This window comes from Apis mellifera, linkage group LG16 (genome assembly GCF_003254395.2).
Source record: "Apis mellifera strain DH4 linkage group LG16, Amel_HAv3.1, whole genome shotgun sequence".
Classification (NCBI taxonomy): Eukaryota; Metazoa; Arthropoda; class Insecta; order Hymenoptera; family Apidae; genus Apis; species Apis mellifera.
Window position 1 is genome coordinate 1,522,525 of NC_037653.1, and position 20,367 is coordinate 1,542,891.

At 23.9% G+C, this 20,367-nt stretch overlaps 3 protein-coding genes and 1 long non-coding RNA gene across 9 annotated transcripts in view; 1 reads left to right on the forward strand and 3 right to left on the reverse strand.

Annotated features, from left to right (window-relative positions):
• Window positions 1–457: 457 nt before the first annotated feature.
• LOC107965656 (GATA zinc finger domain-containing protein 14-like) lies at window positions 458–2,389 on the reverse strand. The gene is made up of 2 exons (XM_026445903.1): window positions 2,384–2,389; window positions 458–1,780 (listed from the first exon to the last, which is right to left on the reverse strand). Exons 1-2 carry the CDS (start codon window positions 2,387–2,389, stop codon window positions 476–478), a joined length of 1,311 nt encoding a protein of 436 aa, XP_026301688.1. The 3' UTR covers window positions 458–475.
• A 422-nt stretch (window positions 2,390–2,811) lies between these two features.
• On the reverse strand, window positions 2,812–3,903 carry LOC100576487 (apoptosis regulatory protein Siva). Its single transcript, XM_003249106.4, has 4 exons — window positions 3,524–3,903; window positions 3,232–3,419; window positions 2,940–3,097; window positions 2,812–2,857 (listed from the first exon to the last, which is right to left on the reverse strand). The coding sequence occupies exons 1-4, from the start codon at window positions 3,639–3,641 to the stop codon at window positions 2,812–2,814; spliced, it is 510 nt and encodes a 169-aa protein (XP_003249154.1). The 5' UTR covers window positions 3,642–3,903.
• A 3,805-nt stretch (window positions 3,904–7,708) lies between these two features.
• Window positions 7,709–20,367, forward strand: part of LOC113219295 — a 66,137-nt gene continuing 53,478 nt past the window's right edge. Inside the window, exons 1-2 of one of the 2 annotated variants that reach the window (XR_003306218.1) lie at window positions 7,709–8,663; window positions 8,954–10,023. This is a non-coding gene — a long non-coding RNA (uncharacterized LOC113219295). Of the gene's footprint in view, window positions 8,664–8,953; window positions 10,024–20,367 lie in introns of those variants that run through there. The other variant, XR_003306217.1, reaches the window with a different exon arrangement.
• LOC413633 (serine/threonine-protein kinase BRSK2) overlaps window positions 13,701–20,367 on the reverse strand; it is a 49,524-nt gene continuing 42,857 nt past the window's right edge. For 2 of the 5 annotated variants that reach the window (XM_006557751.3, XM_006557752.3), the window contains exons 11-14: window positions 19,472–19,646; window positions 17,099–17,328; window positions 16,988–16,996; window positions 13,701–14,697 (exon numbers count right to left, since the gene is read on the reverse strand). In XM_006557751.3, the coding sequence (XP_006557814.2) occupies window positions 14,473–14,697; window positions 16,988–16,996; window positions 17,099–17,328; window positions 19,472–19,646 (639 nt within the window). In that variant the 3' untranslated portion in view covers window positions 13,701–14,472. The remainder of the gene's footprint in view (window positions 14,698–16,987; window positions 16,997–17,098; window positions 17,329–19,471; window positions 19,647–20,367) is intronic. The other 3 variants (XM_003249107.4, XM_006557754.3, XM_006557753.3) reach the window with 2 other exon arrangements.

Here is a 20,367-nt window from a genome sequence, read left to right on the forward strand (position 1 = left end):
ATTTTTACAACTTAAATAAATTTTAAGAAAACTCAAATAAAATATTATCCAATAACTATAATATTTTGGTTTACATAATTATTAAATTATTTTCTCTATTAAAAAAATATATTTTATAAATAAATCTTTTTTATTTATTATAAATATTTTTTAAAAATATTTTTTTATTTCTTTATAAAAATGTAAATTGATAGTAAAAAAAGAAAGTTTACATATAAATTATGATATTAATATATTATGTTTATTTCATATTTCAAACTTAAAGCATGTATATTTAAAATATTTTTAAGGTTTATCTGAAAAAAATTTATATACTTCATATTTGTCTTAAAAATTTATACTGATATAAAATAAATATTGAATATTTGTAATTTTCTTAAAAAAAAATGAGTACTTATAACATATAAAATTTTATACATTATATAAATTATAACATATAAATTTAATTTATAAAATTTTTAAATATTATAATATTTTAATTATACTGATTAATCATATTAGCACAGGATGGGATGAATGTATTTATTTGTGAATGTATATCATCTGACATTACACTTGAATTTAAATTATAAGCATTAAAATTTGTTTGAATATCATTAACACTATCATTAGAAATATGAGTTAATTTTTTGTTATTACATACAGAATATGTATCTGTATAAATAGGTAAGTTAAAATTACTTTGTTCATCTAAATGACTTTTAATCAATGGTAATGGATAAGATGTGATAGAATTTTTTACATTAAAACATGATTCCAAGTTTGTGATGTGAGGAATGCAAATTGATTGTGCATTTTTTAATGATTGACAATTGTTATTATTTATAGAAGTTGTGCTATTGCATTTATTTAAATAGAAATCACTATAAAAGTTTGGATTTAATGAGAAATTATTATACTGTACAGGATAATGTATATTATTTTCTTGTGAAATTTCGCTATCATTAGTTAAATTTTCATATTGCATATTTGTATCAGAAACATTATAAAGTAAATTTTTATTCATATATCTGGAATTTTGATGTTCTTTGGAAATATTTTGTGAATTTATTAAATTACATGTAAAATAATCCTCTTCTATATTAGAAATTTTTTTAGTGTTTGATTTTGATTGAGCAATATTTTGTATATCATTTAATATTTCCAAATTATTATATTGTACATTATGATTCATATAATTATAATTATTATTTGATAAAGTATTTTCTTCATTATAAAGATATTTATTATGTATTCTACTTTCCATATTATTTACTTGAGAAGTTTCTGTACATTTCAATAGATCTTGATTTATATTTGAGTGTAGAATTTCATATATTTTTGAATTTTCTTCTATATGTTGATTTTCATTAAGATTATTACAATATAGATCTGCAATTATGTCTTCATTGTTTTTAGATTTCATATTTTGTATATCAGAAAACTTATCATGAAAATGAATATTTTCATTAAATATATTATTGACAAAATGACTTGTAAATGATGGTAAGTTCTTATTATTTTTATAATGTCCATCTGATTTATATTTTTTATATAATACATATAATTCATCCTGTGTAAGTGTTGAATAGTTTAAGGGTTGTTTAAATAAGTAATTTAATTGTTGAATTTGATATTTATATGCTTCTCCATTATATTTTAAAAACATATTTGGAATATTTAAATTTTCTTTAACCTTCTGACATTTTTTTATATTCTTTTGCTTTAGTTTTTGTGTAACATTCACTTTTTTACAATGTTGTGATAAATCACATTGTTTTTTCTTTTTAGCATTCTGTAACTATGATTTATATTTAATTTTAATTTCTTTTATTAGCAATAAAATTTTAAAATGTTAAATATATGTATCTTACCAAATTGTTGATTTTTAATGTATTATTATTTTTATCTTCAATTAATATATGTGATCTTTTATCTCCTTGAATCATATTGATATCTAAATTTAAGTAGAAATTTATATTATATCTATATTATATTTAATAATTTTATTATGCTAATTTTAAAACTAAAATAAAAGATTTATTTTATATCAATTATTAGAATATTCTATTTTAAAAATAATATTTATATTAAAATAAATGTTGTGAACTATTAATACAAGTATAATAAATAATAATAATAAATGAATTATTTATGCAATATTTCTTACTTATATTTTTAAATTCAGGATTTACTTTAAAGTTTATTTCGTTTAGTTTCACTTTCTGTCATTCAGATGTTTTAGAGAATACACGTGATAATATGCAGATGCGTTTCGTTATAAAGTATTTATTTTTTTTGAAAACTTATTTATTTATTTTTTTTTATTCGTTTATAAATGTATTTAATATAAATTGTTTAAAATATATTTTAATTTTTTTCAAACTATCGATTACCGATATACTATCATTTTGAACTCATCGAAATAATAGTAACATTCTGTAAAATATATTTTAGTGAATTTTTATTTTTATGGGACACTTTAAAACGATGATCTTTTATTTTCCCTATTTCTATTTTTAATTCTATACATCTTTAATTTCTAATTAAATATATTAAGATTAATTTCAAGATACTTTCTTATAGAAATACTTTTAATTTTTCATATAATGAATAACGAAAACAATATTTATTAAAGAATTTAAATATATATTTTCCTTATAAAAAAGATGAAACAAGGATAGAATAATAGGTTGTTTTTTTTATTTAAAATATATAATGCATACTATGAATGTTTCTATTTATTGTTTTTATTAATTTAAAAACATTTACATTAAAAAATCTGTAAATATAAATATGAAATATAAAAAGATTATATAAAATATTTTAATTTTATCTATAACAATTAAGACATTTATTTTGTTCTTCATTATCATATCTGTAAAAATAAAAGAAGTTTAATTTTCTAATACTATAATATAATATATATAATTTAATATATATTAATTAAACTAACTTACGTGGGTAAAGAACAGTTTTGACAAAATAATTCTGAGCAATTGATACATTCAAAAAGACAAAAATTACATAAAATTTGATCACAATAGGAACATTTACTAAACATGTTTTGATTTATTATTCGACTGCATTCACAAAGATCATATTTTGGTTGAATATTCTTATAAAAGATAAAAAAAAGTAAGATATTAATTTTATTTTAAAACTTTAAAACGTTTATATTTGTTTGTATATTAAGACAAAAATATTTATAATAAAAAAATATATCTAAGAATTAGTAAATGATTAACTTACCTTTGTAACTTTATCTGCTCGTAATAATTCTAATTTATTATTTAATATCATTTGTTTTTGAATACGTTCAGTTTTGGATTTACAACAGGATTTCGACGATGGTATATTAATGGGATCTAATTCTGTAAAAGTATTTAATCTTTGTGATAATGTTTTAACACCTTCTTTTAATAAATCCATTGTTTTCTCTATATGAAATAAAAAGAAAAATTAATGTCTATCATTATATTAATATTATATTTATATTTATTATAATATTTCGTTTGAACATCTTGTATTATAACCTCCATACCATAGACATTTTTCATTCGTTCCTCTTGACAAACACCGTTATCTACTTGTTTCTGACATACGTGTACTTTCAATTGAGGTAATAAATTATCCTCAAAAGGACATGGACGTTTTGGCATTTTTTAACTTAAATTAATAAACAAAAGATTTATATACCGCCAAAATTTTATAACATCTTTTTACGTTTGACATAACAAGTCAACTGATTCATGTAGAAATAAAATATATTCATGAAATACCTTTGGAAGATTATTTTTAAAAACAAAAATAAATATAAAAGTTGATATAAAAAAATGTCAGTTTAGACTTATTTATTAAGTTATAGTTGAAGTTTCTGTTAAATAAAGTTAGATGGAAATAAAGAAATGACAATATGACAGAGATAGAGTTCTCGCTCTATCACTGTTTTGCTTCATTTAATAAATTTCAACTGACATTTTATATATTAAGTTTTATATTTATTTTGATTTCTAAAATCGAGAAAACTTTAAAAACGTTTCATGAATATATTAACATTTTTTTTAAATATTTTTAATTTACATATTTATATATTTTTTTAAATATTTTTAATTTATATATTAATCTCTAATCTAATAATTTATTATTGTATTATGAAACTTAGAATTATGAAATCATATATTTTTATAATCATTAATTATTTTTATAATTTAACAAATTTATTTTACATATAAATTATTATAATGAAAAATAGAATATATTTTCTTAATTGATATAGGTTATTCTAATAATATAAATAGATATAATAAAAAATTGATATATATTTAATCTGGGAATTATTAAATTTACAACAAAATTAGTAATATTTGTTTATTAGTAATGTTGCATTATTATTACTTTTATACATATTTGATATTGGCCATCAACAAATATGTTACAATTTTCATCTCCCCACATTCTCATGTTTATTCGTTTGCTTGAAAACTAACGATATTATTTTATAATAATACATAATAATCCATAGTCATTGCGTGACAAGTACCAGTAGTATTCGTTAGTACAATAATTGTATAATTGTACACTGTATTTGTAGCTTTCTTCACAGATAAATTATTATATAAAAAATAATTAAACAATTGAATGCAAATTTTATTCGATAAAATTGAATAAGTTAGAATAATTGCGATTAAATCAATTTAAACAATAGAAGACGATATGCATTTATGATCGCGAAAAAAGAAATGGTTTAATTAATTTGTGGGACCGTGAGACACTTGAATCACAATATGCGTACACCGTTGCCGTGGTTTCAGAAATTGAATATTTAAAAGCTAGTTCTTTTGCTACAATGCGGAACAAGAGTTTCAGGGCAGAATCGTTTTTTCTTTCTTCGTAAAAAAATAGTTTACTGCAAGTGCATCGAATTTAGCGCAAATCCCTAATTCCTCTGAACACAACCGTTCAAATTTTATGGATAAGTTCGTCGCCAAATGCTATATTTCAAAAATGGTTAGTCGATTTTACAATATAGTAACTATTTCAATTTTTGAAATAATGTAATAGAATTTATTTTTCTCTAATTTATAATATTGAAATGTATTTTTCTTAAAAATTTTTAATAATTTTTTCGAAACTTATAATATTTCATTGATATCGATTTATATTATTTGATTATTCCATTGCTTGTCCATATCCATATCTTAAATAATTATATACTATATATAATTTTTTGATTTTTATAATTTAATGATTTTTATAATGATTAAGAACAAATTAAGAATAATCGACATAACCATCTTTCGTTAGAAGTGTTCTTTATTTGCAAAATAAGCGACAGTATTAAGTATTTTGTAACTTTGTCGTAATCGGCTATAGTGAGTACTTATGTATATTGCTGTACTCATGCGACGATTAGATAGTTTGTCTTTCCATATTTCGAAATTTTTTTCATGAAAACCGACCAAAATTCTAATACTTTAAATTCTGCATATGTTTCAATATTTCATTAATGAAATTAAATAACTTTCATTTTCTTTAAGAAATAATATATCAAAATAACAATTATAAATAATAATTATCTTTGCTTTATATTATTAAATTTATATTTTATGATCTTGTATATATTTCGAATTATTTATATTATATACTAAATAATTTGTAATATTTATAGATCGGTTTCCATTAGAATTTCGATGAAAATTCAAACTCACGCAGCAAGTTAAGCGAAATGGTTTACAATAAGGAATATTTTTTGGAAAACACATCTTCGGACTCACAGCCGTTATTGTCAGTTGTCATGGACGTTACTAAATACTCGGTACATACAACGCGTAACTGGCAAATCGAATCGCTGTACTCTTGGGATCCATTAACTAGAATATTGATTATGTATTTTTGATATGAATTGTTTCACCCGAAATTTTCAGATGATAATTTACTCATTTGATACGCGTATTGCAATAGATAATATGCCTCGAAAATTTATTAAAAGCTTCATTATAATGAATATTAAAAGTTGATTATTATTTGCATATTAAGAATTCAACAATGTCGAAGAATCTTGAATTAATCAACTGTCGATAAGTAGGAAAACATTGGATAATCATTATTAGAAATTATTCATTTTGAAGTTTTACAATTTAAATCTAAACGATTAAATTCATAAATCATTATCATTATTTATGAATTTGAAAACTTTTAATTTTAATTTTTAATAATATTTGAAAGTATTCCTATTCATCACATTATTTATTATATATTTATATACATATCTATTGGTCATTTATTTTTTTTGAATATTTAATAATTAATATATCGTTAAAATTCTAATGAAGTGAAAGACTTCAATCGAAATACATATAATCGATACTCAGAATCGAAGCTCGTTGACACAAGATACGATTCGTGGATCCCTTGTGTACGACATTTCGATTTTGAAACATTTCATTGTCAAGATATGCCTGTATTAAAAGTATATTATATAATATTGCTAAATGAATCTTGAAAGTAATATTTTCGTTGCTATGATTATAAATATTGATAATTTAGTGGTATGAATTTTTTTAATCAAAAAATATTTTAATTTTTTTTCAAGAAAGAATTCTCGAGTAATAATTTTGACTGATATTTTTCCAACATATTTCTTATTCAATTTTTAAAAATTTTTTTAAAATTAATATTGAAATTCAATAATTATAATATAATAAGAATTTAATCATTTGTTTCCATCAAATTAGAAACGATTGAAATCTTGACTCGAGGTAATATCTACTTATATACCTATATTGGCTATTAGAAAATTACATTTGATCCACTTTACACTTGTAAATCTAAATTTCAATGCAGTTTTACATAACAGTATGTATTTGCAAAAATACATGACATGTTTATAAAACATTCAATATGTTATTATTATTATAGAATATGACATCGACAAATATAAATATGCAATAGCAAATAATAAAATACAAGTGTAAAGGGTAGAAAATTTTTGATAACATAACAAAATGTTGCATGCTAATATGAAAAGCATCGAAAATTAGTGCATACTGCCATCTATGCGTAAGTGGTGAAGAAAACCGGTAACCGGTACAGCGAACAGTATAGTATGAAAAGAAGCGTCTTCGGGTGTGTTTCTAATTGATTTTGTTTCTAATATAGCGATCAACACAGTGGAACTACAGATTCACGCCTTTACTAAACTTTACTAACTAATTGGACTTGTTCATTGTGTCATTAACTCGTACAAGATTGGATTAAGTGAAAGTGCGCTGACTTACTGTATCAGACAATATTTCTATCTTAGAACAATGTTCTCCTTCTTTCTTTTTTTTCATAATAACATTAATTTAAAAATATTCAATTTTTTTCTCGATTTCGAATAAATATTTGGAATATATTTTCTTCAGGTTAAATGATGTTATTGAGATTTGAATTGTGAAAATTTATATTGCTAATTTCTCTTCAAGATATCAATTAAATCTAAACGAAGATACAATTTTCAATGTAATATGGTATGATTAGCATCAAAAATTTACAGAATCATTTTTATAATGGATCATTTTAATTGAAAATATGTGAATAAATAAATTAGAAAATGAATTGAAAGACAAAATGATCAAAGAATGAGATATTTTGTTCTAGTTGATAAATTAATTGGAATAGTTGATGAGCTGAATAGGTTGGCAAAGACTTCAGTTCATGTAGAGCGAAATGATGTTACCGACATTATTGTGCCATAATTTCTAGCCTAGTTTCAGTGAAGAGAATCTGATTTCAGCAAAGTGAACATTGTTCGTGAACGAAATCATTGATAGTCAACGTAAATGAATAAAATGTGGACAATCTTTAAGTTTCGAGCCTAACCTCAATTTTTTTTTTGTCTTAGTAATCCATCCGTTTCATGCACTAAATCGCCCGTGCAGAGATTCGTAAATACACACGATAATTATACGAATGTGACAGAAGCACGATAATAATCGGTTATTTTAAATTTCGAGCGACGAGAGAGAATATCTTACAATAGGTAATGCATTTACTAGGCACCACGATGCATCGCAGCAACCTTTCTAGTTGTATAAAAACCGTTGTCTCGATAACGGAAACTATGGATAGGATATTCACGTATTTTTTTTAACTTAATCTCAATCTTGTAATTCTAATTTCAGTTGATATTCAAACTTCACCCGAGCCACAGCATTATGCGATGCACTTTTAAAATAAATATAATAAAAATAATGGTTTATGAAGTTGAAAGCTAAAAGAATAAAGAAATGAGATGATAATTTTTTTTATGTTCAAATTCCAATAGAAAAAGTAATTACTTTAATTTTTGTACAATGGCAATGATATTTAAATTATAACAATATAATTCATTTATTTAATATCTGAATTCTAAATAAGGCTGCTACGATGCAAGCTCGAAAGCACAGTGTACCCATGTGTGTATAACAAAAAGTCAACAAGTAAACGTGCAATAAATCAATCGATTGCAAATCGCCTTATAAATTGTATAAAAATCTCTATTTGCCTAGCTTAATGCCTTAAGGATACGGTATTGGGAATTTGTATAATTCCTACAGTTTTTATGCCCAGTCGAAGAGACACTGTTGCATTTATTATTTTTGTTTAGCAATCTCGTACTCACTAGGAAAAACACTTGCCTTCTGTGCACTCAGCGGTAGGTAAGTACGGTGAATTTCATTCAGACTCTTTTTTCCGTTAAATGTATTGAAAAATATTTAACAAAAAGATTATTGTATATTTTTTTACAAGCAAAAAAGTCATTTTATAAATAATTGAAAATAAAATTTAATAAAATTTAAAGATATACATTAAAATAAATATAACAAGACAATAAAGGAAGATTGATACAGCAATTATCATCAATAGATAGAATAATTGAAGTAAAATTTAAATAGAGATTCATTGTTCTTCATTCATTCTTCAATATCTAATTGAAAAATAATTTCAGCATTTGTTGAATCAAGATGAATAATTGAATCGGTGCATATCGGCACAGAGAGACAAAAGCGAATCGAAAAATAAATCAAAGATATAAGGATAGCAGAGTATTGCTAATTTATCCGTCGTGCAATATGTGTGACAGATGAGGCAAGCGGCACGCCCAATTGCAAATGAAATACATCAGATTAGAAATCCATTCACTCGAGTATTCACCGAAGTACTTTAGTATTTCTCTCCATTCTTAAATTCACATGATATAAAATCCTAGATTAATATGGCCGGTAATTTGTTTCTCTTGTGTCCTCGTATTTCTTTCTCTTTTTTCTTCCTCCCCATATCTTCTTTCCCTCCCTCCCGTAATTCTCCTATCAGTTTTCCCCCTTTTTTTTAATTATGTTCATATTACTTATATCGTACGAATGGTTTTACATTAATCCGCAATTAGTAAATAGATAACCGCAAGCTTAACGTCTAAGTCAATTTATGAATTAATGGTGTGTGTATGTATGACGCATGAAATATATGAAGAACGATTTGCTTCAATGTTCAACAACCATTCTCTCTCTCTCTCTCTCTCTCTCTCTCTCTCTCTCTCTCTCTCTCTCTCTCTCTCATTCACACATCCATTCTTCTCCCTTTTTCCTGTTTTTCATTTGTGGTTTCACGTATTGAAAAATTCGATTTATTTCCAGGAAACGTATTAAATCCATTTTTCACACCATAATATGAATTTTTTCTCCCTGTTTTTTTTGCTGCTTCCATCCTCTCCTTCTCTATTTAGGTTAGAAGCATGTAAGATACCGCTCGTCGAACGATACAATATCTTTTTATTTTCTACCTGCAAGCTTCTTAATGGAATTGTTGTAATATAAATATGTAGGGAATATCGAATCGAGTTATCTAATCGCCTTATCAGGCTTACGTCTCTTTCCACTTTTTTGCTCTTACGATCTTCCGCACTTGTCATTTTTTATTTATTTTGCTATTGTCGAAACTGAGTAATTAAATACTACGAGTAATTTTTTTTTTTTCGATTTTTATAAAGCAAAGCAAAGCAAAAAAAAAAAAAAAAAAAAAGAATGCAGTGATAATATGGGGAGAAAAAAAATTTTTTACGAATAAACTTTATCCTAAAATTTTGATCTACGCGCGTATGTTATAACGAAATTGTTCCTATATTTCTGAAATGATAAATTCTTACTTAATAAAAACAATGATTACATCAATTCTATTGACAAAAAGAATCTCTCTTTGTTTTCGAAATGTTGGTTGAAACAACAATCCTTATTACACACCTTTCCTTCAATAATTCGTAAGTACATAGCTGTTCATGTAGGAACGAGTCATCATGTGCGATACAATGTACAAGTTATATCTAAAGCGAGAATCATTAGGGACAATTGCAATTTTTGATTCGAGCGAACATTTCAGGTTCGAATTCTCTCGCTTATATTTATCTAATCGCAAAAATCTTAGCAAATAACGTCTTGCCCCGCCTAGTTACGTTTCGTCTCATTTGCTGTTAAGATCAAATATTACTAGAATCATAAGAATAGTGACTTTTCACCAGATTCTTTTTTCTCACTATATATATTACCATATCGAGCAACGATCAAATTATAAAAACTAAAAATCATTATTTTCTCCGTCTCATTTGCTGTTAAGATCAAATATTACTAGAATCATAAGAATAGTGACTTTTCACCAGATTCTTTTTTTTCACTATATATATTACCATATCGAGCAACGATCAAATTACAAAAACTAAAAATCATTATTTTCTCTCCGCTTGGAACGCTTTTTTTACGCCGAATATATATATAGTATATGCTTACTATATATGTAATATAGTATATGTTTCGTTTTCATCAAAACGATGAAACACAATATTTTGAATAACCTTTCATCTAAATATATAAAATGCATTTGAAAGATTATATTTTGCATGTTTCTTTTTTCAAAATAATATTTAAAATTTTTTACAATTTAAGATAAATTTAATATTAAACGAATTAAAATTCTGGAGTTGATTTGAATTTTACCACGTCAATTATTAGAAGCGAGCAGAGTGTGCTACGTTCAGTTCGTCGAGACTTTTACGTTCGGCAGGATTCGACTTTGGTTACGTCTATAACGAGCCTTCGATTAAAAATGGTTCGATACTATCGCGTTTATAATGCGTTCGTCGTTCCACTAAGAAGCCGGGATTATTTTTGAGATATGTTTGTGTGTTGAGAAAAACGTGTACGATAATTATACTTATTTTTTTTTTTTTTATCTTTTGGAATCACTTATCTTTATTTTTATTCTATTATAGAAATGTTATAGAGAGAAAGAGAGAAAGAGAGAGAGAGAAATATTTATCTTTTCTTATTGCAATCTCGCATTTTTCTCTCTCTCTCTATCCCTTTCCTTTCTTGTTTATTTTCACATTAGTAGCAGACAAGAAGCCGTACGCGTCGCAACGCGTCGCTCGTAAGTGAAATTTACTTATACATGTACGTGTGTATGTGTGTATGTGTATGTGTGTGTGATGTTCCGTGTATATATGCGTATATTTATATATATATATATGTATATATATACAATTATTTATATATACATATACATATATTTATTTATTAATTTATTTATATATTTTATATTCGTATTTATTTATTTATTTATTTATATATTAGTCTTTTGAAATGATTTCTCGTACGTGCAAAAAATAAATCTCTCGACGCGATCGTTGCGCCGCGAGTGAATTTTTTTCTTTCCTTCTTTCAACACGTTTCTTTTTTTTTCTTTCTCTCTTTTTTTTTTTTTCCCCTACTACATACGTATTTCGCAAAAAAGTTATAGAAACATCAAGAGACGCTTTCAGCGACTCGTATGTAGAATCGATTGGCTACACAATCACAACGTCGTTGAGAAGATGTTGGATCAAGGATTCAAAGATTTGAGTTTTAAAAGTGTCCGCATGAGAAAAATGGTCGAGAACGTGAGAATTCATTCGCCATTCAAGAAATTGAAGAGGACAAAAATGGATAACCGATGAACATTGGTATATTCTTTCTCTTTCCCCTTTGCAAAAATGTTGCCTACTCTCGTTTATATTAGATATTTTTTTTTTCTCTCTTTTCAAAGCACTAAACGAACTAGAAAAATTTTATCCTTACTGCGCGGAAAATGTAAAAATAGCGTTGCATGTGATACATCGATCGAAGAAGAGGATTTCTTCCTCGGATTTTCATTTTTGCTCATTAAATCGGGAAGCTGCATTCCACGAAACTTTTTTTTAATACTTAATATTTTTTCTTCTAGTGGAACATTAGTTGCGTTACTTTATATTCGATATTAAGGCGGAATCAACATTAGGGTATTTTTTGCATATAAGGCATATCCGGCTCTTTCTCGTTTGCAATAAAATATCGATTGCCTCAAGCGAACAAGAAAGACTTCGTTTCCGATTATGATCACTTCATTGTTTATATTATTGTTTATATTATTCCAGAAAAATATATATAGTATATTGGAGAGGAGGAAAAAAAAAAAAATATATAAAAAAGTGAATGCATTCTTATCGCGAGAAATGTTTCGGCAATGTTTCGTTATAAATTAATTCAAATAAAATTCGATTTAAGGATGATTATTAATTTATAATTTCGAGAAACGGTGGACAACGGAACAACAAGTTCGGAAACGAGCGAATAATTTAGCGCATTACGTAATTAATAATTGAATACTTAACACTTACACTTTGGTAACAAAGTCGTAATAACGATGCAATTAATCAATATAAATTCATTCCAACGAAGGAAGGAAACAAATTTATAATTCAAAAACCCAGAGAAATTGATTAAAAATTGATTGAAATTGAAAAATAAAACAGCGAAGAGACTTGTTGGTAAGTTGGCAGTTGCAAGGAATCTAATTAATTGATTTTTATATGTATTTATAAAAATAAACACATATCGGCCATATTGGATTATGGATAAAATTTATATGATAAACATATATAACATTTTCAATTTCTTTTTCATTTGTGTGATTCTTTTATTTATTGAAAACTTAAAAAGCTCAAAAAATAAAATATTTTTGTTTTCTATGAGAACATTGTATCTATAAGATATATTTATATTACTGAAAAATAATTAAAATTAATTTTAAGTTTTCTGTTATTATATTATGTAATAAATAAGTTTTATGACGTGTTAATTACTATATCTTTTTATTATTATGTCAAATAATGATTTGATAAAACTTAATCTCACTTTGCAATAAGCAAACAGTATATGAAATACAGTATCTGATATATCAGAACAAATATTGGGATAAAAGCTGCCAATACCATTAAAATAGTAATGTATATTTCATAAGGAAATAATGATTCGTTGTGTAGGAGTAAAATGCGACGATAATAGCTTGATCAAGCTATTATCTTATTAAGCTTTATTATCTTATTAATTTTCTCTAGAATGAAGAATTATTCTTCTTTCCTTATGCTGCTGCTGTCATTAGCAACCATTTTTGGTATTTAACAACTTTGAGTATATATATACAAGACACAGATATTCAGTAAAATAAGAATAAGTGACATACATTTATCACTTTTTTAAATTCATTTTAAATTATTTTTTTATTTTCATCACCATTTGAAGTTATTTTATTTTCACGAAAATTTCTATTAACAAAAAAATCTGAAAATAATATCAAGCAACACAATAATTATTGGAAATATTCTATCCAGTGAACAAAAAAGAAGAGGGCTATTCCATTTCAGCTGCTAACTTATCAGCAATGTATATTAAAAGTTCCTTCGCACAATGTAAAATAATCAATGTCTATTCAACTTCTCAGGCTTTTTCTTAAATGGAATGATAAAAACGAGATCGCTAATTAGCGATGTACAACAAGTATAATACGTACCGATAAACCATTCTTATCTATGATCCGACGGTACAAACGTCACTATTGCACTTCACTTTCAGATAAAAAAAACTGTACTATGATTCCCGCGACAAAACATTGATCATTACACACATTCACTGTGCGATCACTGCAATGAAATAATCAGAACAATTTGCGTGGCAGCACAAACTTCTCTCCGCCTTTTTTTGAATCGCATTTTGTGCTTCCTCAATCTGGAATTTCCTCAGATCTGGACTTTGTTCCTTCTTTATATAAATGGATATTTCTCGTTCGTAGGAACGTTTATCACTGGTTTCCCTTTTCAAAATTCTCTCTCGGTCGCTTTTGACGTCGTTGAAAAAAAAAAAAAAGTCAAGATATTTTTATGACCTTCTTGAAATGAATATCTTTTCCAACCTCTGTGCCTCTCGTATTGCGTGTTTTCCTCATTGTTGTTGCTCGGATCGATAGCTCAATGCCTCATTGAAGTTTATCCTGAGTCGAAGCATTATTTCAAGGTTAGTTCCTCGGATCGTTTCTTTGATCGGACGAGGGATTTCACCAGAATCTCTGGGCGCTGTCCCACAAGTTCTTCAAACTTGATCGAAACTCGAAACGGAAATTCTGATAGTATCACGCTATGTTGTTGCCGCTCATCGTGGTTACGCATTTTTTTTCCGGCGTGTTCTGACTCTCCGAGTTGCTGCGCACCGCTTTCGTCGGACTCCCCGGTGTAGGGGTCGTGTCGCCCGGTAACGGATTGTTATTGTTCGTCGAGGTCGAACTTCTGCGGCCATTTTCACGGGTCGGTGACTTCACGTCGAATACGGATGTATCCGACTCTATATCCGAGTCGATCTGCAAATAATACGAACAACGACAATTAAATATCGAATAATAAATAATCAAGACGGAACGAAGCATAGAGGCAAAATTTTTTTTTTTTACTATTCATGAATTCTAATAGCGAATAAAAATTGTAACATTTTGATAGTGATATTTAAGCTGTTAAAATTTGAGCAAAGTTTTTAAGTGCTGCGAATAAATTTTTAATAATTTACTCATAATATCGATTTATAATATTTGCTTTTGACAAATATTTTTTTGTAAAAATAATTTTGAATAATTATTAAAATTTGGATTTGGAATCAATGAAAAAAATATTATTACTTTGTAAACGTTATTTTCTATAAATTTAAAAATCTTCTTAAAATTTAATTTTATCCATTAAGAAATCTTTTGCATATTAAAGTTGAAAGATTGGAAATAATTTTTTTTCTATACTATTAAAATAATCATTTTCTTTTTATTTATAATTTTTATTTTTAAATATGTCTTAATAAATAATAAAAAAGCTTTGATGATGCTTTAACATTCTTACTATTGCGGAAAATTAGCTATAGCTATGTATAATTGACTATATAACTAGGGAATAAATGAAACTGTTAATATATAAGTTAATTTATAAATAAAAATTATTTATTGAATTTTTAACTTTTAAATCATTTCTTTTTTGTTTCTAATAAATTTCAGTTCAATTTTTAAATAATTTTTAAATTTGGAAATTTTTAAAGTTGAAATTTGAAATTAAAACTTTAAGTTATTTTTTTTTTTTTCTTTTTTTTCTTTTTTATATATATATATATGAATAAAAATATTATTTGTTAAGAAATAAAATTTTAATAAATAGATTTCTGAAATTTTTTAAATTTATTCAATAATAAAAAAACTATTTGTTACAATTGAAAGTTTTTAAAAATAGAATAAATGTTTCTATTTAAGTGAAATTTTGTCTTATCTCCAAAGAAATAAATTTTTTTTTATATAAAAATGTAATAAAAGTTTCAATATTTTTTGAAACGAAAAAAATAATTAGAAAAGTATTGTTATTTAATTTATAATTGAAATTTTTAACAGTTCCATTTGAATCTATATATAATTATTAAAATGAAATATATGAATAAATATAAAAAAATATAAAAAAATTTAATATTGGCTTTTTCGTTATTAATTAATATCAAGCTAGCGTCTAATCATTCTACCATAAACTGGGGGAATATATTATAAATTGGTAATACTGGATAACATTGATGTAGATTCTAATTATATTTTAAAATATATTTATATTTAATTAATTATAAATTAACGAATAGATTTTAATTAAAATATAAATAATTAAATAATATATAAATAATTAATAAGTAAAATATAAGTAAAGCAAAGCTTAAATCACAATTAATTTGTTCTAATATAATAAGGATTAAATTAATTAATTTGAAAATAAATTAATAAATAAGGATAAAAACAAAATATATTAGAAAAATAAGAAAAAAATTTTAAATAATAATCGATTCTAGTGTATTGTTACTGTTATTTATATTATAGTACTATTAATTACAACAATAATATTGGTAGATAATTAATATATATTAAAAAAAAAGAATAATTTTTATATTTGTAGTAAAATGATAAAAGCTTTAATGATATCTAAATTATTTAAATTAAATAATAAATATAAATAATTTAATATTTTAATTTAATTTTATACAAGTAATAAAAGACTTTATAACTTTTAGTAGTAAATAATTCTCATTAAATAAAAAAGAATCCTAATAAACATGGGTTGAAAAATAATTATTTTCAAAGATATACAAGCAATTTTTTATTTTCATTGTGCTGTCATGCATATAAAGTGCATATGAAGTGTATCAGAAATTGGAGAATATAAAAAGTAATCAGAAAATTTAATAAAAGAATTAATATTTTCAAAATTTTAAACCAACTCTTATTTATTACTTTGAAAATATTAATTTTTGACCCATATTTACTAAGATCTTTGTTTTATTTGAAGAATCTTATTAAAATATATTAAATATATTAATTTCTATATTATTTGAACTTTTGAACAACTTATGAATTTTTTTTTTATCATTCTATACAACAAAGTCTATCAAGATTTCTATCAGTGTCCTCTCAGTTTATAGTATCTACTTGCATTTGCTTTTCAGTGCATAACGCAGTCATTAATATCTATGCGTGATACATACTAAGGACTATTAACATATTGTGAAACATATGTGGTAATTTGTGATAATTTGTGGCAATTTGTCAAGATTGAGACAATTGTTAGAAGATAAACGATTTTCACCTTTGGTAACTGGTTTCCATGAAGAACGATAACGTTTCCAAATATAATAATTATATAATAATTATCGCGATAATGGTATGTAGAAGAAGGAGGAGGAAGATGATGCACTACCTTGTTGAAACAGACTACCTGTCTGGTAGCTGGATGCGGGCTGAGAAATAACCGTTCGCTAGTATCGCTTCCACAGCTGGAACTTTCGCTCATCTCTGTGGTAAATTTTCGTGATGCTCGTGGACTAGGTGGCGCTGCACGGCTCTGCCCTCCCAAATTGATTCCTACATTCCTTGAGCAGACTTGTGCCTGAATGTGTTCGCAAACCCTTCGAAATCTTCGAATGTTTCCTGAAAAATCAATCAAATATAATCGATAATCATTTATTTGAAACGTATGATTAAAAAGAGTTAAAAATTGTGTGATTTTATTAATTGTTATTTTAAAATCAATCTTTTTATTTGAAAAATTATCAATATATTTATAATTAAATTAATTAAATTGATTTATTTATTATTTAATTAGTATGATTATTCTTTTAGTATATAACATTAAATATTTATTATTATTCTTTTCTAAGTACTTATTAAGCACTTCAAATTTGATTTTTTTTTAAAATCGAGTTTCATATAAATATTTTTGATTTATTTTTAAGTTAAGAATATTCTTATCAATTATATTCTTCTATTAAATCATTTCCCATTAAAATTATAATTTTTCAAGTTGGATTAAATAAGATACAATTATTTTTAAAAATATTCTAAATGTAATACTAAATTTTTGATTATCATTAAAGAAAAAATAATAAATATATACAGTGTATATATTTTATTTAAAATGCAATAAAATATTTTTAAAAATATTATTACAAAATTTATTTGATATAAAAAGATACTTTATGTATTAAAATGATAAGTTTTTATCATTTTAATGTATAGAAAAATAAATTGCTGTTAAATAACAAAATTTATCAGTTTTATTTAATATTATTTTGTAAATCATTACTATTTCAATATTCCAATGTTTTGTTTTATATATCTATGCTATTTTATATATGTGTTATTGTATATATGTATATAAAAAATTAATATATATATATTGTTTTTCTTTATTGGTACACAGTTATATTATTATAAATTATATATAGAATATGTTTAATATAATTGGATATTTTTTTAGCCAACTGTAATATTTTTTTTTTTAATTGTGTATAATCAAGTTATATTTGATTAAGTGACAGATCATGAAAGAATAGAAAAAATAAATAACATTAAAATTATACATTATACATGGTTCTGATAGATACAGTCAAAATGTAAAATAATACTTGCCAAGGTAACATCGATCTAGTTGCGCTTGGACGATTGCCAAACTCAAAACACTGCTACTTTACCAATCTACTATTTTTCAAAAACTTTGTATTTGTATTCAAAAATACAATATATCATTTTTGTTTTATTTTGACATTTATAAATAAATATTGGACAAAATAAAAAGAATAAAAATAAGAGAAAAGAGTAAAAATTTTATATCTAAAAACTATTTTTCAAGTTTTTTTTTTCTAATTTCAATTATATAAGATGTTAACATATTCATGATACATTTAAAGGTCAATTACAAAAAGCAAAATAAGTATAAAAAGTTGATATAGAAAATATCAAAATTTATTTATTAAGTAATTTTTTAAATTTACGTTAGATTGAGTGAGATAGAATCATATTATCATATTGTCTTATTATCATATCATTATCTTATTGTCTTTCTTTATTTCCTTCAATACAAATTTAAATTTTTTATAATTGTTTAATAAAAAAGAAAAAATAAAAATCAAACAATTTTCTATAGATATAGAACTACTTGTTCGTAAGTGCAATTACATATTTCTAAAATAAGACATTAATCACATTTTATGGAATTGTCCTATTCACTAATCAAATAAAGGATTAAATATTAAAAAAAATACTAAAAAATATTAAAATTATAAACTAATTTTAAAACAATAATAATATTAAAATTAAAACATGTTTATAAAATAATTTTTCAATATATATAATTCATAAAAATATATCATTACATATATATTGTTGTATTTTTATAAATTTTTATAAAATATTTTTATAAATACTTTTATAATACTATGATTTTAAGTTAATATAAATTAAATTGATATAAGTTAAAAATACAAGAAATTAAAAGATTTAATTATATAAAATACTTTTTATTAAGTATATTAAGTATTAGTATAGAATAATGATAATTCAAAGCATTATTATAATAAAATAAAATTTAATTTTTATATTATATAACAAAAATTCATTAGTATAAATAACTTAAAATCCAATAACATATCGCTATAGTTTTTTCTGAATTACTAAATAATAAAAAATAAAAAAAAAATAATAAAAAAACAAATATGAATTATTTTTCTCTTGTATCTGATTTTCAGATACAGAGTTATTGCGACAATATTTAATAAATTGAAAATTTACTTACCGCTTAAAAGAGTAAAAGTAATGGCAAACAATGGTTCACTTGGCTGTTTTGATATGGCGCTGATGTCTACTTGAAAACGGACTTGTCTTTGAAACATGGCCGGCGCTGTACTACCCCTCTTGTATTCCACTTTGAAGGACATGGGTGAGCTTACACTGTGAGATAACTCTGCTATCTGTTGATCAAAACTTGCTTGTTTTTTATATGAATTTGAGAAATTTAAAACGTACACTATTGATCAAAAATTTGATACTTTTTTATTTTTTCTTTTTTTTGATGTTGTTATTGATACATTATAAACTGCACATTATGAAAATACAATAGCTAAAATAATATAATTAAAATATATATATCTAAAAAAACTTTAGTAAAAATTTATTAATGTGATGTTTTATAAAATTTAAATTAATAACTATATAAAAATATAATACTATATTTTAAAATTATGAATTATTTCAAATTTTATGCTAATATATTATTCAAATATTATTTTTTTATTCTATTCTTCTAAAAATAATTTTAATTCGTGTGATATACAAATAATTTTTTAATAATTTTAATTTATTAATTAATTTATTCAAATAAAATAATAAATATAAAAGATTGTGATGAGATTACCTATTATTATATATTTTGAATGAATTAATTTTCATTTTGACCACAGTAATTATAAATTATTAAATTCCAAGTTCATAAATTTGTTTGAAATGTAATCACACATTTGCTGTCAAAATTGTTCTCGCTTCAAATAATCTGTCAGAAAGATATTATGGTAAATTTATCATTATAATAATTATAAATACAATTATATTGTAATTGACAAATATATTGAATTTGTAACTATATACGTGAGATATTGCAAGGATCTATGTATATTTTCAATATAATTGATAATG